Source organism: Anopheles marshallii, chromosome 2, assembly GCF_943734725.1.
Source record: "Anopheles marshallii chromosome 2, idAnoMarsDA_429_01, whole genome shotgun sequence".
Classification (NCBI taxonomy): Eukaryota; Metazoa; Arthropoda; class Insecta; order Diptera; family Culicidae; genus Anopheles; species Anopheles marshallii.
Genome location: NC_071326.1, coordinates 81,519,303 through 81,535,495, shown reverse-complemented (window position 1 = coordinate 81,535,495; position 16,193 = coordinate 81,519,303). Strand labels below are relative to the sequence as shown.

At 42.3% G+C, this 16,193-nt stretch overlaps 1 protein-coding gene across 1 annotated transcript in view; it reads left to right on the top strand.

The window, feature by feature from the left end:
• The window catches only part of LOC128710450 (protein sax-3-like), a 67,800-nt gene extending 56,442 nt beyond the window's left edge, over positions 1–11,358 (top strand). The window contains exons 4-14 of the mRNA XM_053805502.1: positions 3,045–3,314; positions 4,311–4,588; positions 4,694–4,907; positions 7,457–7,539; positions 7,689–7,931; positions 8,022–8,192; positions 8,298–9,320; positions 9,413–9,596; positions 9,727–9,931; positions 10,153–10,599; positions 10,743–11,358. Coding sequence (XP_053661477.1) covers positions 3,045–3,314; positions 4,311–4,588; positions 4,694–4,907; positions 7,457–7,539; positions 7,689–7,931; positions 8,022–8,192; positions 8,298–9,320; positions 9,413–9,596; positions 9,727–9,931; positions 10,153–10,599; positions 10,743–11,358 — 3,734 coding nt within the window. The remainder of the gene's footprint in view (positions 1–3,044; positions 3,315–4,310; positions 4,589–4,693; positions 4,908–7,456; positions 7,540–7,688; positions 7,932–8,021; positions 8,193–8,297; positions 9,321–9,412; positions 9,597–9,726; positions 9,932–10,152; positions 10,600–10,742) is intronic.
• The last annotated feature ends 4,835 nt before the right edge of the window (positions 11,359–16,193 follow it).

The window sequence follows — 16,193 nt, the reverse complement described above, 5'->3', positions numbered from 1 at the left end:
AATGCTCCCTTTTTCCCCCCCGGTGGTGGTGTAATCGAATTGTAAATTAGCAGCTGTCGATATCATTCTTCTCTCCGGCAGGCCACAACATTTGCCACAACACAAAGAAACCAGCACTGCCCTGGTTTGTTTTCCATTCGATTGGTTTTTATCCTGCTCATAAATTTTTATATTACTTTCCTTGCTTACGCCCACCGTTTCTTTGCCGAGTTTGGGGCGTCACTTTCCCCCCCATAAAAAAATACTCACGCTTAAACGTCCTTAGAAAGTCTGGAGAAGGCTAAGATTGGCGTGGCAGAAATTCACCCCCTAAACTAAGCCTTGTCCTCGGTGGCGAACGGGCGCACACCTTCTGTGAAGGAATCCATAAACTAATCAAACGAATTTCTTTGGGGAGCGCTGGGGAAGGATTCTAATGCTTCCTTAACAGCTACCGCTTATAGTGTGCCGTTCTGTGGCTGTGCGGAGTTGTCGTCGGAGGGATTCTCGTTTCTGGGATTTATTCTTTTGCCATTGCCGGTTCCGGTCACGCCTGCAGTGTTCCGCTTGATGTCAGTTGATTATTGCTGACTTCCGGGGTATTGGCAACGAATGCACACTCATCGTGTTGGCACTGCTGCTAGTGAACCGAGCTCCCACAACAAATGGCAACGGTGATTGAGAGTTTGTTGGATTGTTTCGTTTTCCGTCATGATTGCGAAGGGGAGAAAGTCTTTCCCTTTATAAAAGGCAACGGAAATTCCTTAATTCTGGCTTGCCAACCGCACCACGGCGTTGGATTCAGCATTTTCCTTAAAACAGTCTTAAAGCTGAAGCTACTCAAATCATACAATCGGAAAGCTTACACACTAGCACTGCTGCCTTTGCATACACTGATGTGCGCTGTGCCTACAAAACCCCAAAACGATCGACCACAAAAAAACCCGGCCATTCATTGGTGAGAAAATTGGAATATTGTGCCTAGTCATAAATCAATTCACCGTTTTAGTCCGATTCATTCTAATGATAGCACCAGGCGGCCATGGTGTTGAAAATTGCTTCCTCCTAAGGGTATTCCAGTGTGTGTTTGGTCATGATGGTGCTGTTGTATAGCATGGCAGCCCCGGCACCGGAAAACGGCCAATGCGTGCGAAGCTATTTAGGCGTAGCACAAAACAAGTAGAAAAACGGAACGAAATGTTGAATAATGCGAAAAGGGTCCTATTTTGCTGACAAATGTTGGGGTCTGTGCATTTTATCTTTTTTGTCCTATTGTATGGGCGCCCGTTAGATGGATAGATTGTTTATTATGCCAAAGGTGAAACGGTTCTAGCATGTGTGAATTGGTGTTTGAAAGTGAAGCAAAAAAAAAGTGCTAAAATGATATCTCAACATTATTTTTCGTATGCGTACCGTGTAGCAAATGGGGTTTACCTATGATCATCTGCTTTTTATTTCTGTTCGTGTTTGATTTACTTTGTCAGGGGTTTTTTTTAATGAATTATGATGTCTGAAATTATTTGAAATATTTTTTATGTTGGTATAACGTAACATAAAGATAAGCAATGAAAATACATTATATATGGCTTGTTTATATTGCCGGTATAACTCTTCGCTTCAGGAGTTGTAGAATAGTGAAGATGGTTAGGCACAATTCTTCAACACGTCCGTGCAGGGTTCAGATCTAGATTTGACCAGGTATTATGGGCTGTCTTCGTTACGATATCAATTCTGGACACTGATTTCGTAAAGAAAAAGACACATTCAATGACAAAATAGCATTAATGGAGTGTGCAACTTTTAAGAAGGAGAGAAGAGATCCCTGTCCCCAAACTCTTTTACTGTTACGAATTATCGTCAATTACACCTAAAACTGCATTAGTGATTTATATCGTAAATCAATAATTCATTGTCTTGCAGATATTATTTATTCTGCTTCCTTTTGTAACACCGTTCACCGTCGAATAGTCCTGAGTCTGTGGAAGGGGCCCTAGTTGTGTGCGATGAACATGGTGAAAGATAAATTCCTTTCGACCATCAACTCCCGGAGGGTAACCATCCTTTCGTTGCGGTGTGTTGTACATCCCAGACCCGCAACACGGGGATTGGTATGGCTGTCCCCAGGAGCTTTCGTGCTTTCCACACAATTTCTGACGCTTGTCGAACCCTTCAGCAAAGACCATGAACCAGCAGAGGCACACAACAGTTGAACCCTGTTGCAAAAATATCTCAACAGTAACACGTGACGGCTTCCTCGGTGTGTACCTCGTGGCGTAAGCAGAACGAAGCCCAGCCTCTGTGCGTTGCGCCAACTTTGGGTTTGACTGTTGCGTTTTCGTTAACGTCAATCGCCTCCGGGACACAGAAAAAAATCAGAGGGTTGTAAAAAAAAACGCGTCTTTCCAACCCTTTTCGTAAGTTTTATTTTTGATTGATTGATATCGGTAAATCTGCGCAGAAGGCGTAATTTGATAGTTGTTTTCCACGGGTCCGTTTAACCTGCACGAACGGTCGTCGCGCGCGGCCTCACTGTGATCATCATCGCTGATACCCCCATGAGCATAAAAAAAAAACCGTCCATCGATGTATCGTTGGCTGCCGTTAATTTTCGTTACTTTTTGCCCTTAAGGGTTGGGGGGCTTCGATGCATCCGTCAAAGAAGCGAAAATGGAGTTAAATACCGTTGCGAAAGATTTTGTTTTGTTTTGTTTTTATGAACCTTTTTTTCCCTTTTTTCGGTAAAGCTAGGGATATTATCATGAAATGCGTTTACTTTTTCGGAGAATCAACGTATATTACCATGGGAATGGGCGTCACTGCATTTTACGCCTCTTAATGATTGATTAGTTTTTTGTTGTGTAATTTCTTATCGCTCTTAAATCGCGCTTCTCGCTTAGTCCTCGCGGGCAATGTTACAGCAGTATCGATATTTATTATTTTTTGTTGTTGCAATTTTTAGACAGTTATAGTAAGATATTTACCAATAATTTAGTTTTTATCTTTTATAATTAAATAAAAATGATCTATTTTAATGAATTTCATCTTAATCTTATGTCTAATTACAGTAAAACCATACTTTAAGCTGGAACCAATGGATACGACAGCACTGGTGGGACAACGCGTACAGTTCCTTTGCGCTGTCGACGGCGACCCGCAGCCTCAAATCATATGGAGCAAAGAGAACGGTCACATTCCTGTTGGTAGAGCCGACATTTTAGAAGAAGACCGCAGCTTGGTGATCCGAAGCGTGGTACCGAGCGATCAAGGTCTGTTCATCTGCGAGGCTCACAATACGATCGGTCAAATCAGTGCCAAAGCTCAGCTCATTGTCAACTGTAAGTGTATTAAATATATTCCTGTGTTCTCCATAATTTATCATCAAACTTGTTCTAAAAACAATTCGTGAATTAGATTCCCCGCTTCTTTGTTAGCTTTGGACATGCAGTTGCACCGTCATATTTCACGTACTTAAACACCTGCCACCCGGTGTTGTATTACCATTAATCATTTGTTGATGGTGTATGTGTGTTTGGTGGGCTTTTACCAGCTACCAGTGGCGTCGGTGCACTCTGCCAAGTTTACTTGCCCCCAATAGTGCCACATAGTTAGTTCATTCTCCCGTATGAAGGAAGTATATTTTATCCAGCTACCAGCGGCTCCCTAATGGCATCAACGAAAGTCCGATAAGAATTAACGTCAAAGATTTACGACCTGGTACATCCTTTACTTTTGCTTCGTAAGGGGTGAACACTACCACCACATACCATTTCGTACTTTGCGTAGCTTTCATTATATGTGCATTTGGTTGAGGGTTTTTTGTGCTTCATGCAGCGTAATATATACGTTTTAAAGTATCTCTAGGTATGTGTGTATCATCGGTTCTAAACCGATACTACTGCTGTCGGAAGCCGGGGCGGATTGTGCTATCATCCGCACGGAACGCCGGGTTTACGAAACGTTTTTTGTCTACCTTCATGAGCGTTTACAGCTTTTTCGTTAAATTTATGGTGCAAACTGATTCCACGGATTGTTAACATTGTTTCGACGGGAATTTAGTGGAGCAAAAAAAAAACTTACGCTAGTAGTATACAGTACAACATAAAGTGCAAATTTTGTAGTAAAGATCTATTAAAATCTCTTTTAAAATATTCATTTTAAATATTGGTATTGAATAACAATGAAAATGCAACGAACGGAAATGGATTACCGTTTTGTTTTGATACGTCTTTAACTTAGTCCGCCTTTGATCTTGAGATATTTCATCATCTGCCATCGAATAATGATCATTTTGATTGTAATCCGCTCTGTTTCTTGTTTTTTCTCCATTCCAGCTCCTCCAACATTCCTGATAAAACCGCAAGATCAGAAAACGGCCCTGAACGGGGTGGCATCGTTCAAGTGTACCGCCTCAGGCAACCCCCAGCCATCCGTGTTCTGGACGAAAGAAGGCTCCCAGACGCTCATGTTTCCCAACAATACGTACGACAATATGCAGGTTTCGGTACAGGGGACACTTCAGATTCGCGGTGTGCAGAAAGATGACGATGGTTACTACATCTGCTCGGCGCTGAGTGTCGCCGGTTCCACGACCAGCAGGGCTTACTTACAGGTAAGGTTAAAACGACGCTCAACAACGGCTCTCAATTCATATTCTAACGCCTTCCACCCCCCCACGTTATCACTCAATCGTGTACACTGGTGCGCCTTCTTGCAGGTTCTTACATCGGAGGACAGCAATCCACCCCCGATACTGCAGATCGTACCGGCTAATCAAACACTGCCCCGAGGCACGGTTGCTTTGCTGCCGTGCCGTGCCAGCGGTAATCCGACGCCCATGATTCGCTGGATGAAAAATGCGACCGATATCAACCTTTCCGGCGGTAACGGGCGCTTTTCAATCATCCAGGGTGGCACGCTAAGAATTGATGGTAAGCATAAGCTCGCGCTCTAGCTACAACGTTCGTCCATGATATACGAACCTGATTGGGGGAGAAAGATTGTCGACTGGCACGACAAATAAGTCCGCGCGTTGTTCCTGTGCGTTAGACCAAGCAGGAACCTTTCTTCAGCGCCTTACGCTGGGACGATTCGGGACGAACGGAGAAATATAATAATTGAAATACAACGAAATGGCTCCTATGGCGCTTTAAGCTTTTCCTCGGTGAGCATGTGTAAACAGTTATGCTTGCATGCTGATTTATACTAATTTCCGTGCGCGACGATAATGTTGGTTTAGCATTGCTCACAAACTTCCTGGCACGTCATTGTTCGTGAAAGGCTCGCGCCAAATGTCTGGCCACTAAACCGCACCGAATGTGACGGCTGTTGCAAAAATTCTAGTCGCGTTGCTGTAAGGCGAGCTCCTAATCTTTGTTTACAATGCTAAGCCGAACGTAAAAATAATTTTCAAAGTGCGTGAGAACGATGGATTATGGAAGCCGCGGTAGCGTGCCCGGTACGTATTTTCGAGAACAAAGAATGGCAAACGGTTCAGAAAGTTGTACATGCAACATTGTTTAATTGTGCAATTGTGAACGGCTGTAGATAGTTGGCATCAGTGAAAGCTTCCCTCCTCCCCAAAGCATCCAATTGTTCATGAACAACGTTGCTAATGTTAGACAATTAATTTTGGTTCTTTTGTTTGCTATATTTATGGCTAGATTTTTCGTGATTTTCGTTAAATTTTCCGCAATGAGGTTTACAATGAACCTTGTTGAAGGTTAAAATACAATCACCAAGATTAATGGAGACAGTTCTTTGTGAAACACTACCGTCAAGTTCTAAGATAAAGTAAAGATGTAGCGGGCAAAATATAAAAAGGAGCAGCGCCATTTTAAATCATCTCTTCTACCATCTCAGCTGTCAGTAGAATAAAAGTCTAACGTCTTGATAACAGGGGATTTAATTGTCAGGCTTTTCTCGCAACATGAAAGGCGGGAAAATAAAACGAACATCCCCCAGTGTGTACCCAACCCTCACCACCTGCCCAATAGCTACGAGCATGGAAGATGGAGATGATAAGGAAGAGGGAAGATGCGTTGACTTGGTGAAAAATATAATTACAGCTAACAATGCGGATTACTTCTAATGCGAGTTGAAAAATGGTGAAATGATAAGAGGGCAAAATGCTATAGACTCCCGCCATTTTAATAGGAGATGAGCGAAGGGAAAAAAAAAACCACAACAGCGAAAGAATCTTTTACCATCCAAAAGAGCAGGAGCACACCGGAATGGAGACGATCGTTCGTCTTTATCATGGGGGATTTCTTTTTTAATACCTGTCTTTGCCCGCACTTTGCTACGAAACGGAATGGTTCGAGGTTTTGACAGAATGCTTCCGGGTTGCATCAACAGACGGAATGTGGTTTTGCTTCCCTGTGGTTGGTCCATTCGCAAGGACCTTTCTAGGAGCAGAATACGCAAGGATAACTTTCCGCTAGGACAGTGCATTTTCTGCCCTGTTACACTCGTGTGGAAGCGTCTTATCAAAGTGGGGGGAAAAAAACTAAAAGTTAATTTATTGCTCCTTTGTGACTCTCGACGCAAGCGAACGGTAATTAATCCCGTTTTTCATCTTTTTAATTACGGCGTGTGCTACATAATGAAGCAATACTTTCTACACTTTCTGTACCTTGTGTGGAAATGAATATTTTTTTTGTCTGTTTATCAAACATCAGTTATTCTGCGAAATAGATTTAAATTGAGTTCACAATTGCTATGTTGGAGAGTGTTAAGAGTATATAACCTCTCCAAAGCACATTTTTATGCAATTTATTCAAATTCTTTAAACTTCTTTAAATATTCCCGCAATGAATGCTAAAACTCTTTGTCGATGCAACAAAACAGAGCATATTTCTGCCAGGTCCGCTTCAATCCAGGAAAAGAATCTCGATTGTTGCTTGGCGCATCGAATAGTATTCATAAATAAGGCAAACGTTTGTCGGCATGGCTTTCTTCCGCGCGTGGTGGAAAGTTCCGCTAGTCACAGTTTTAAATCGTTTCACAGCGCAATACAGCCATGTGCAATGGAAATCTCTACCTCCCAGCGGGAGACAGTACGTTAGTACATGGTGCAGTTGTGTGTGCTCAGTGCCAACGCTTCCACTGCCGGCCGACAACTTACAGTTTGCCATTGCTCCGCTTGCATAAACAAGCGAACCGAACCCGCCGTAGAAAGTAACAGATCATCTTCGTCACCACATACTCGCAAGCACAAGTCATAAGGGCACTTGGCAGTGCATTCTCGTATCTCTGTTGATCGGTGATATATCTGACATTTTCCCAAGCATCATCAGCAACAAGCGTCCCCGTCCCGGTCGTCGGATCAAGTTAATCCACGGTCGAGCGGCGGATCGTTGCTCCCTTTCGATTGCTGGTCGATGTAGAGTCGGTGGGGTGTTGTTACCGTTTGTTTGGTTGAATATTGTTCGTTCACTTCTTTAACCATGAAATGCTGCCGGTTTGTAACATATTGCAGATTTGCGAAATGAGGACAGCGGCTGGTATCGATGTGTGGCGTATTCTGAGAAAGGTGAAACCTCGTGGAGCGCATATTTAATGGTAAGTCCTTCTGTACGTTTACTCCAAAAAGCGTAGGTGCATAACTTCTTGCAGTAATGCTGGAGCAGCAACCAAACGATTGTTAGATTAACTAACCCACTTTTGGCTGTTGTTGTTTATTATTGTTCCGTGTATGTTATCGTCCGCAGGTTGAAAGTAACCTTTCTTCAATGCAACATCGTTCACACAATGCCGAACTGCTGCCATCGGCACCGGGAATACCGAAAGCGGTCAATATTACCAACAGCAATATCACACTGACCTGGACGCGCGGTCAGGATGATTTGCAAATGAATTCCGTCACTGGTGGCTATACGATAGAGTACTACAGTCCCGAGGAAAAGGCGGGATGGATTAAGGCGATGAGTCGTATACCCGGTTACACTGCTACGGTTAGTTCATATTAAATGAGAATTTATCAATTTTTACATAAAATGAACATTACTCAATTTTTATTCCTTGCTTCTATATCTTCTTTTCAGATAACGAATCTGTCACCTTCCACTTCGTACATGTTCATTATTCGCGCGGAGAATTCCTACGGTTATTCGGCACCATCACCAACATCTGCCATTATTCGCACGCTTTCGGCAAATGATGGAGTTACAATGCCCGAAGAAATAGAAACTGCTCGTCTAGTGCTCAGCGGACAGGTTAGTATTCCTTCTTAAAGCAACTTTGTATTTCTCATTCTGTAGCATTACCTTATTATGTTCCGTTTTCTTTTAATTATGAAATTGGTTGCAATCAATTAATAGATCCTGGAATTGGTTGACGCAGTAGCAATCAACTCGACGACTATCCGCCTCGAATGGCAACTTCACATCAGCAACACGGAAGAATACGTGGAAGGTTTGTACGTGCGGTACCGAAATCTTTCGGCAATCGATACGCAAAGCTACAGCATGCTTACCATACCGATGAATCCCTCCGAGACGTATGTCATAACGGGCTTGGAAAAGTTCACCCGGTACGAGTTTTTCCTAACGCCCTACTTTAAGACGGTCGAAGGACAACCGACAAGCTCGAAGGTGGTACAAACTTTGGAGGATTTCCCCACGGGCGCTCCAATGAATGTGCAGACGGGCATGGTAAACTTAACTACCGGTTTGGTGAATTGGTCACCACCGTTGGAACAGCACCTGAACGGTGTTCTTCTTGGATACAAGGTACAGCTACGTGCTAGCAACTCATCGAAAGTTCTAGCCCAGATCACACTCAACGGGCCTACGACATCGATTGTGCTGCATAGTCTTACGACCGGTATGACGTATACGGTACGCGTCGTTGCGTATAATCGGGTTGGTGCAGGACCCTACTCGAAGCCTGCCTATCTGATCATGGATCCAGCACACGTCATAGCACCGCCGAGGGCCCACAATTCGCTCAGCGAAATCGATGGTTACAGGCAGCAGGGACTGCTGCACGAGACCTGGTTCATGGTACTGCTGATAGTATTGCTGTTGGTTATCTTAACGAGTGGATGTTTCGGCGCGGTAATGTTTTTCCGCAACCGTGCGAAGGTTAACAAAGAGATGATAAATGCTACGATCGCTGTCAACGCCAGTATGGACCCTAGCCGTCGACCGATGATGGTGTCACGGAGAGATGGATTATGGATTGATCGTGGTCGGAGATCGATCGATACGGATAAGGATTCTGGACTGAGTGAAGCTAAATTGTTGGAAAGTTCTCAAAACACTTCCAACTATGCGGATGTCAGTACGGATTATGCCGAAGTGGATCCAAGAAGTATAACGTCATTTTACAACAGTCGTAAGGTAATTATTTAAACGCTGGTAATCTTGCGAATGATCTTTGTTGGATGTCTTGTTCAATTCTTTTTCATTTATTCTTGTTGCATTGTATACAGTCTCCAGACAATCCCTCTCCCTACGCAACAACAGTCTTAGTAAATGGAAACTGCAATGAAAATGGTAAAATATGCTACCAAGGGTTAGATGGGTATATATCCGGTGCGTCCACCAATCGTTCAGACCCAGCAACATATCTGGCGGGGCATCCGAAAGCCTTCACTCCGGTGCCATATAATCAAGGTAATGTTCAAAGTTACCATCTGTTGTATATAGAAACATAAAATACTAACATTTTGACACATAACAATAATGCGAACATTTGCTGAACTAATGGAACCAAAAAATAAACTAATCCCCCAACATTCTCCAGCTCCTGCCAACTGGATTGATTTCCTTCCTCCTCCACCGGAACATCCGCCACCGATTCCACAAGCTTTAGACCACCATATACATCTAAATCATGTGTATCCCTCGGAACTGATCGGTGGCGGTGGTGGCCTTCCACCAACCACGACTGCGATCGGTTCTCAGGGATCATCCGTTCGCTGTGGATCGGCACAATCCGGTAGCTATAAGTAAGTAGCAACTGTTTCGTTCATGTGTATGAAGAATTGTTTGCCCTCCATCCGGGAGTCCCGGTGATTGGTGCTGAGCGTCATCGAGTGCAAAAATACTAATACAGCTTCTTTTCCCCGCCCTCCCCCATTCGCATCGTGTTTGGTTTTTTGCTTCACCGATTGTACTAACACCGTATCCAATAATTGACACCCGTGGCTACATTATCGCGTGTTTGAAGTGGTGGTAGCGCTCAACACTCATATCAATATGTAGATCCATCCCTGCTAGGACGAGGATCATCTAGGAGCAGCTCGAACGAATGCACCATGCGTAACGTTCCACCGCTTCCGCTGCCGAATGGTCCCCAGCAGCAGCAACACTTCCTGCCGTATATGAACGGTACGCCCGGCTCCGCGGAGCAGTCACCCTACTTCAACGATGAAGTGTACAACAGTCCTGTGAAGAACGGTGACATTAACTATCATCCGTATCGGATGCCTAATTCATCGTCGGCATCTTCCATATCATGCTGCCAGTCGAATCATTCCCGTAGCAGCCATTCGGCCGGTTCGAAAAACCATGACTTTCTAGACCAACAGCAACATCATCATCTTCAACACCAGCAGCAGCAGCAGCACCAACTGCACAGCAATATGATGCTGCAAGGACCGCCTCATTTAACCAAGTAAGTATTGAGTGGTTTTGGTATTATTTTTTGATTTAACCTTTATTTAAGTTTTTGTATAGAAATTCCCTTTAAGCTACCAAGATTAATTGCTTTAAACAAATGTAACATTGAAGATACTTTCGTTCCATTTCCGTTTGCAGACTTAATGGAATAGGTAGCTACGATGGGCTTACCCCATCAAAGGTGGTATCGTTCAACGAACAGTATCAAATGCTAGATGAAAGCAGCATCAACGGCGAACCGGGTGGCAGAACTGAACACGAAAATTGCACCTACTTCACCAACTATTCCGATGCGTCCGGCGCTAGCAGTAGCAGCGGCAGCGGCGGTTTCCGAATGCATCCCAAGTTTGTGAAAACCGTGCACGTAAATATTGAAAATGCCATCAACGGTAACTATCACCACCATCACCAGCAGCAAATGCACCGAGATCAAACGATAGGCACCGTGCCGCAGCAGCAACCCATCATCACCAATGGTCATCACAATCACAACCACCACCAGCAGCAGCATCATCCGTACGTGTACAATCAGCAGCCGCAGGAACCGATCACCGAGCACGAAGAGACGGAAACTGACAAAATGCTAACCGGTGGCAGTAGCTTCAGCGAAAACGATGACCATACGGCGAGCAACGGTGGTTCCGGGCCGGATTCCGACACCCACGACGAGGTGACGAAGAAGCTTTGCAATGGCCGTGAAGATGATGCATCCATTTGTCCGGTGTATGAGGAACCGGTGCATCAACCCTCATAAATTAGTCCCACGGCGCTACGTAAGTAGACATGCGCTTAACCTGTAGATTTGTTACGCACAACACCGTGGTACCGTGGAAGAGTTTTACTTGTGTTCGCAAATACTCAAACAACATGATTTCTTTTACAAGAGGATCGAACCGGAAAGAGATATCTGCCTGTAATGGACGGGAATTAGGAAGGCAAACAAAAAATCCGCAACTAACTGAACAAATGCTACATGGTCATAAGCCAATCTGCAACACCCATAGGGTCGCGCGATTGGGCTGTTCGATACCAAAACGTGTGGCAGTCCCTTAGGAAAGTAATAATTTATTTAAGCAAGGAAGATGATATGCCATGGTTCGATTATTGAATTGCTGTCGGTTAGGTAACTTCATTTGGGATTAATAATTTTCTTCACTGCGGACAAATTTTTCACACCATTTTCATAACCTAATCACGATTTTGTTGAAATATTTCACTATTTTATTTGCTGTGTTTTCATCTTTCCATCCATCGCGCGGCATCAATTCATCTTACTTCAAATTGAATCTTTGCCGAGCGAAAAGGCAAACGGTTCTAACGTGTGGACATGATTAATTTCACCTTCTTCCTGCTGTCGGACGCGGCGACGTACGCCAGCATGTGTGATGTTGTGTCGGTGGCTCTTTACGTCTGGCGTAGAGCGAAAACTTAATATGACAACACACTTCCGTTGCGTGTTAACCCGTCCAAGCGTTGGGCAAGCGTTATCCTCTCGGGTCGCGATGACAAGCGCACTTGTGTTCCCGAACCTCTAGCTGTGTATGCCCGAACATGGTTCATAATTTATATTTAGCGAGTTGCGGCCACTCGGCTCCGTGGAATCGGTGATGTGGTATAGCACCATATCTTGCGGTGTACAGTGGCACAGTACTTAGCTGCACAGTGCATTCGCCCGAAACGGAGAACAGCACCGGGAGGGATCATGTCAAAAATGTTTAGTGTCGTCCAGATACCGACAACTGTGCAGAGCAGTTGAGCGTTTCGGTGTCTGAAATATTGTTCAATAATGAAGAGACGAACGAGCGCGCGTGTGTCTGGCTCCAATGGCTTCGGTAATGTCTGCTTCACTTCATCAGTTCGCGCACAGTCGACGTCAGTGTAGACGGTGCACTGGTGGAATTTGGAACGCGTTGCAAAATTCCATCGAACATGATTCGCCAATTTGTCGGATGATGTTTTTTTTTTGCGTGTATCTGGAAACTTTCACTTGTTGGGTTGTTTGGAATTAGAATGATTCGGATGAAGTGATGGAATTAGGGGTAATAAATGCCCTTCTTCTATTTTTAATCAATTTAATTTTTCTATTTAATAATTTTTCTTCTATTTTTAATATCCTTTGTTGAAGTGGTATGAATATCTGATATTAAATGCTTTGTAATTCATTGAATCGCTATACATTTTTGGGTTTAATTTTGTACAATTCTTATTGTTGTGCGATAAACATCCAGAATAAAAACGGAACAAGAAAGCGAAACACATGTTTTTGGGGAAATCGAAACAATAATTCATCGCCGCTCCAGTTGGTATATGTGGATGTATCATTTACGACAACCATACGGCATTGTTTCAACCCAGAAAGCATTAGCTCCTTTCTACGAGGGGCGGTTATTCATCATCCTGGCGGAGTAAACGAAAGCTTTCTGTAATTTCCGTCAGGATGCTTGAGACGTACCGAGGGCCGTCCGGAAGATGGGTGTACTTTTCTTTTGCTGGCGTTTCGTTGAAGATGTTTATTGTTATTGGTATCATAAAAGTGGGGTCTTAATGTTCATCATAATTGTCGCCATTAACGGTCGCTCACGAGCAGAAACATTTGGACGGGAAATGGAAGAAATGATTCAAATAAAATTGCTCATGCGAATGATTAGGATGATGGTTGCCCGCAGATGTATGATGCATGTGTTTATTACAGTTTGCAATTAGTTCACTTTATATTCTATCGTTTTTTTTACTATTATTTTTCCTATTTTAAAATTTATTAATTTTTATTACAATTGTTTTCAACTTTCATTGGAGTAACAATCATCGAAATGAACAATATCTCGCAGAAGAAGAAAATTATTTTTAAATGAAGTTGACTACTTCATCAGCGCTTCATGTTTCAGCAATGTTGTGTTTGATCGGTGCGCGTATCACGTAACGGAGCAATATCAATTAATCATAATCAAAATTTAATTAATTCTTAACGAGCAATGGTAGCAATGACACTTTTCATCAAACAGGTAGCGAATTGTATTGCAACAAGATAGTTTAAACTCAGTACAGACAACATGCAAAATGGGGAAACATGATCGAAAGGCATGAGGATATCAGTTTTTCATCAACTTTGGAACAGTAAAGTTGAGTAGATTGATAAAAGAAGGAGAGTATGGGCAACATCGGCAGGTAGTTAATATTCGATCCTATTAAACTCTCGTTTATTCGAAGGTGAACAACAAATTCTGATGTGTGTGTGTGTTGTATTTGTACCTGTGATATTATTTAATGTGATAAGCAAATACTCTGAATCGGTAGCAAGTTTCATGAGGTTTATCTTTTCAGTTCCCATCAGTAGTCGGTTCTGTAACCCCTTTGTACTTCGAATTGCTTCTTAATCAGAACGGGGAGAAGGATAATCATCAACGAAAAGCCTCGTTTTTCCTCCCGATTGAAAACAATTGCTACTAAAATGTAAAATCTCTCTAAGTGTATACCCTTATCCTTAACGGTACCGACGATTTTGCTAGCTTCTAAGATGGAACGAAAGAAATAAACATGTACAGGACACAAACATATACTATAAGCTCATTGACATGAAATCAATATACCGCCATAAACACAATAATCACAAAATGCTCCAGCAGAGTAGTAAACTATAGCAATAATTTTGCGCTCATGAGTAGATGAAAACATTGGTGAGAAACTTACAGTTGAAATTGGGACGAGCAAGCATGAAGTTTCGGGGGCAAAGCACGCGCACTCTGCGTGTGCATGGGATGTGTTAGTACAGTGCGACACATTTGTTACTTTGAACGAGTTCCATTACCGAATCAAACCAAGCGCACAAAACGAGGCGACGAAGGTAAACGAAGAAAGAAGGAAACGTTTTTGAATAATAGAATTCCTACATCATTATTCGAAGCGAAACGTGATTTGTTCATGCATATACAGTAAACGAAGTCTTGGAATCTCACGGACTTACAACCTATAAACTCTCTATAGCTAGGCATATAGGACACGGCGATCGTAAACGCTTCGGAAGCAATCTTATTACTAGTAACCAACGTAAAATAATCCTGACTATTGAAAGCATCGTTGCAAAAACCGACTGCTCCCCACTATTCCCTATCCTCCGACAGAATGCTTCGAGTAGTGGAAATGTCGCTTCAATATAATGTAGATGATGCAAAACCCGTAAACATGAATCAACAAAAACAAAAAAAAGTGAACCACCCAAAAGAAAATTAAACAAAAATTAAACCCAAGAGCTAACATTTTTTGAAAACGAAATCCACACGTGTGTGTAGCTTTTAAGCGCAACAATGAAACAGGAATACAAACGGCAGGACGTATTACTTTACGGCACGGTTTTTCTACCGTTTTTTTCTACCGATTTTGGGCCCGTATAGAGCGTACCGCGACTGGCAAGTGGAGAGTAACATGTGAAGCTGCTATAGGTTACCTACTGGGTGGTGTAGGAGAACAGTGGTAAAGGGAAGGAACGGAGAACAAGGACAGGGTAGGTAGTAGTTATGTGATTTCGACGCACACACTGCTCGAAATTAGTGGTTGAGAGGATTAAAAATCACATTGTGGCCCCGAACCAGTGGGACAAACATTGTGTGGAGAGGAAGTTGGGTATTTATTGTGTGGAATTGGTTTGGTCGGTTACAGTGAGTAAAGTGAAGGTCATGGCAAATGTAGAGAAATGCAAGAGTTGTAAATAAAATATTAAAATGATAATATGGCGTGTCTAATCCAGTGTACTACTTGGAGAAAATTGAGAAAGTAATTTAATTTTCTTTTAATTATAAGAAAAATATTAAACGAAAAGTAATTGTGTAATTAATTGGTTTTTATTGGCTGAATTTTTGCTTTGAAAATGGTGAACTTTCATTTTTTTTATTGATTTTTTAGCAAAAGGTAAATATAGGCATACATCTCTGTTTGATTACGTACTGGAAGATACTCAAAAAAATGTAATTGTATGTGTTTGTATTTCACATACTTTCAAGAACATTCAGTTTCTTCACCAGCGCCATCTAGCGTAAAACTAAACTAAAAGCTTCAACCATACCTTTGCTCTCAGGAGGGTTTCTTTAACAAGTCTTTCAATTCTTTAAATTCGCATTGTACATCAAATTGCATTATTTATTTAACTTAAAGAATTATATTACCCTGTTAGTACATCCTGAATGTTTAAGAAACCCTTTTCGTTTGGCTTAGAAAATGCTTAGGAGTTTATACTTCATTTAAAACTTCATACGAAGTTCGTGAGACATACCGTTTCAAAGTGATAGGTGAAATTTTGGACGAGGACTTAAAACAATTTCAAATCAATTTCAGCTAAACCATTATTTTGAAATTGGTGCACATAATATAGCACAGAAAGGGAAAAATATTGAATTGGTTCCAGCTCTATCTATCGAATATGTTCTGGTTTTCAAAGGTGTGAACAATATTTAGACCAAAAAAAAGGCGGACAGGCTGTCTAAATGTACTACCAAATGCCTTAACAAATTAAAGTGTTCCATTCATTTGTTTTATGTCTTAATTCTCTATAAATCTGATATCAATCAAGACTTCATGCTTTCGTTGGAATTTCAACAG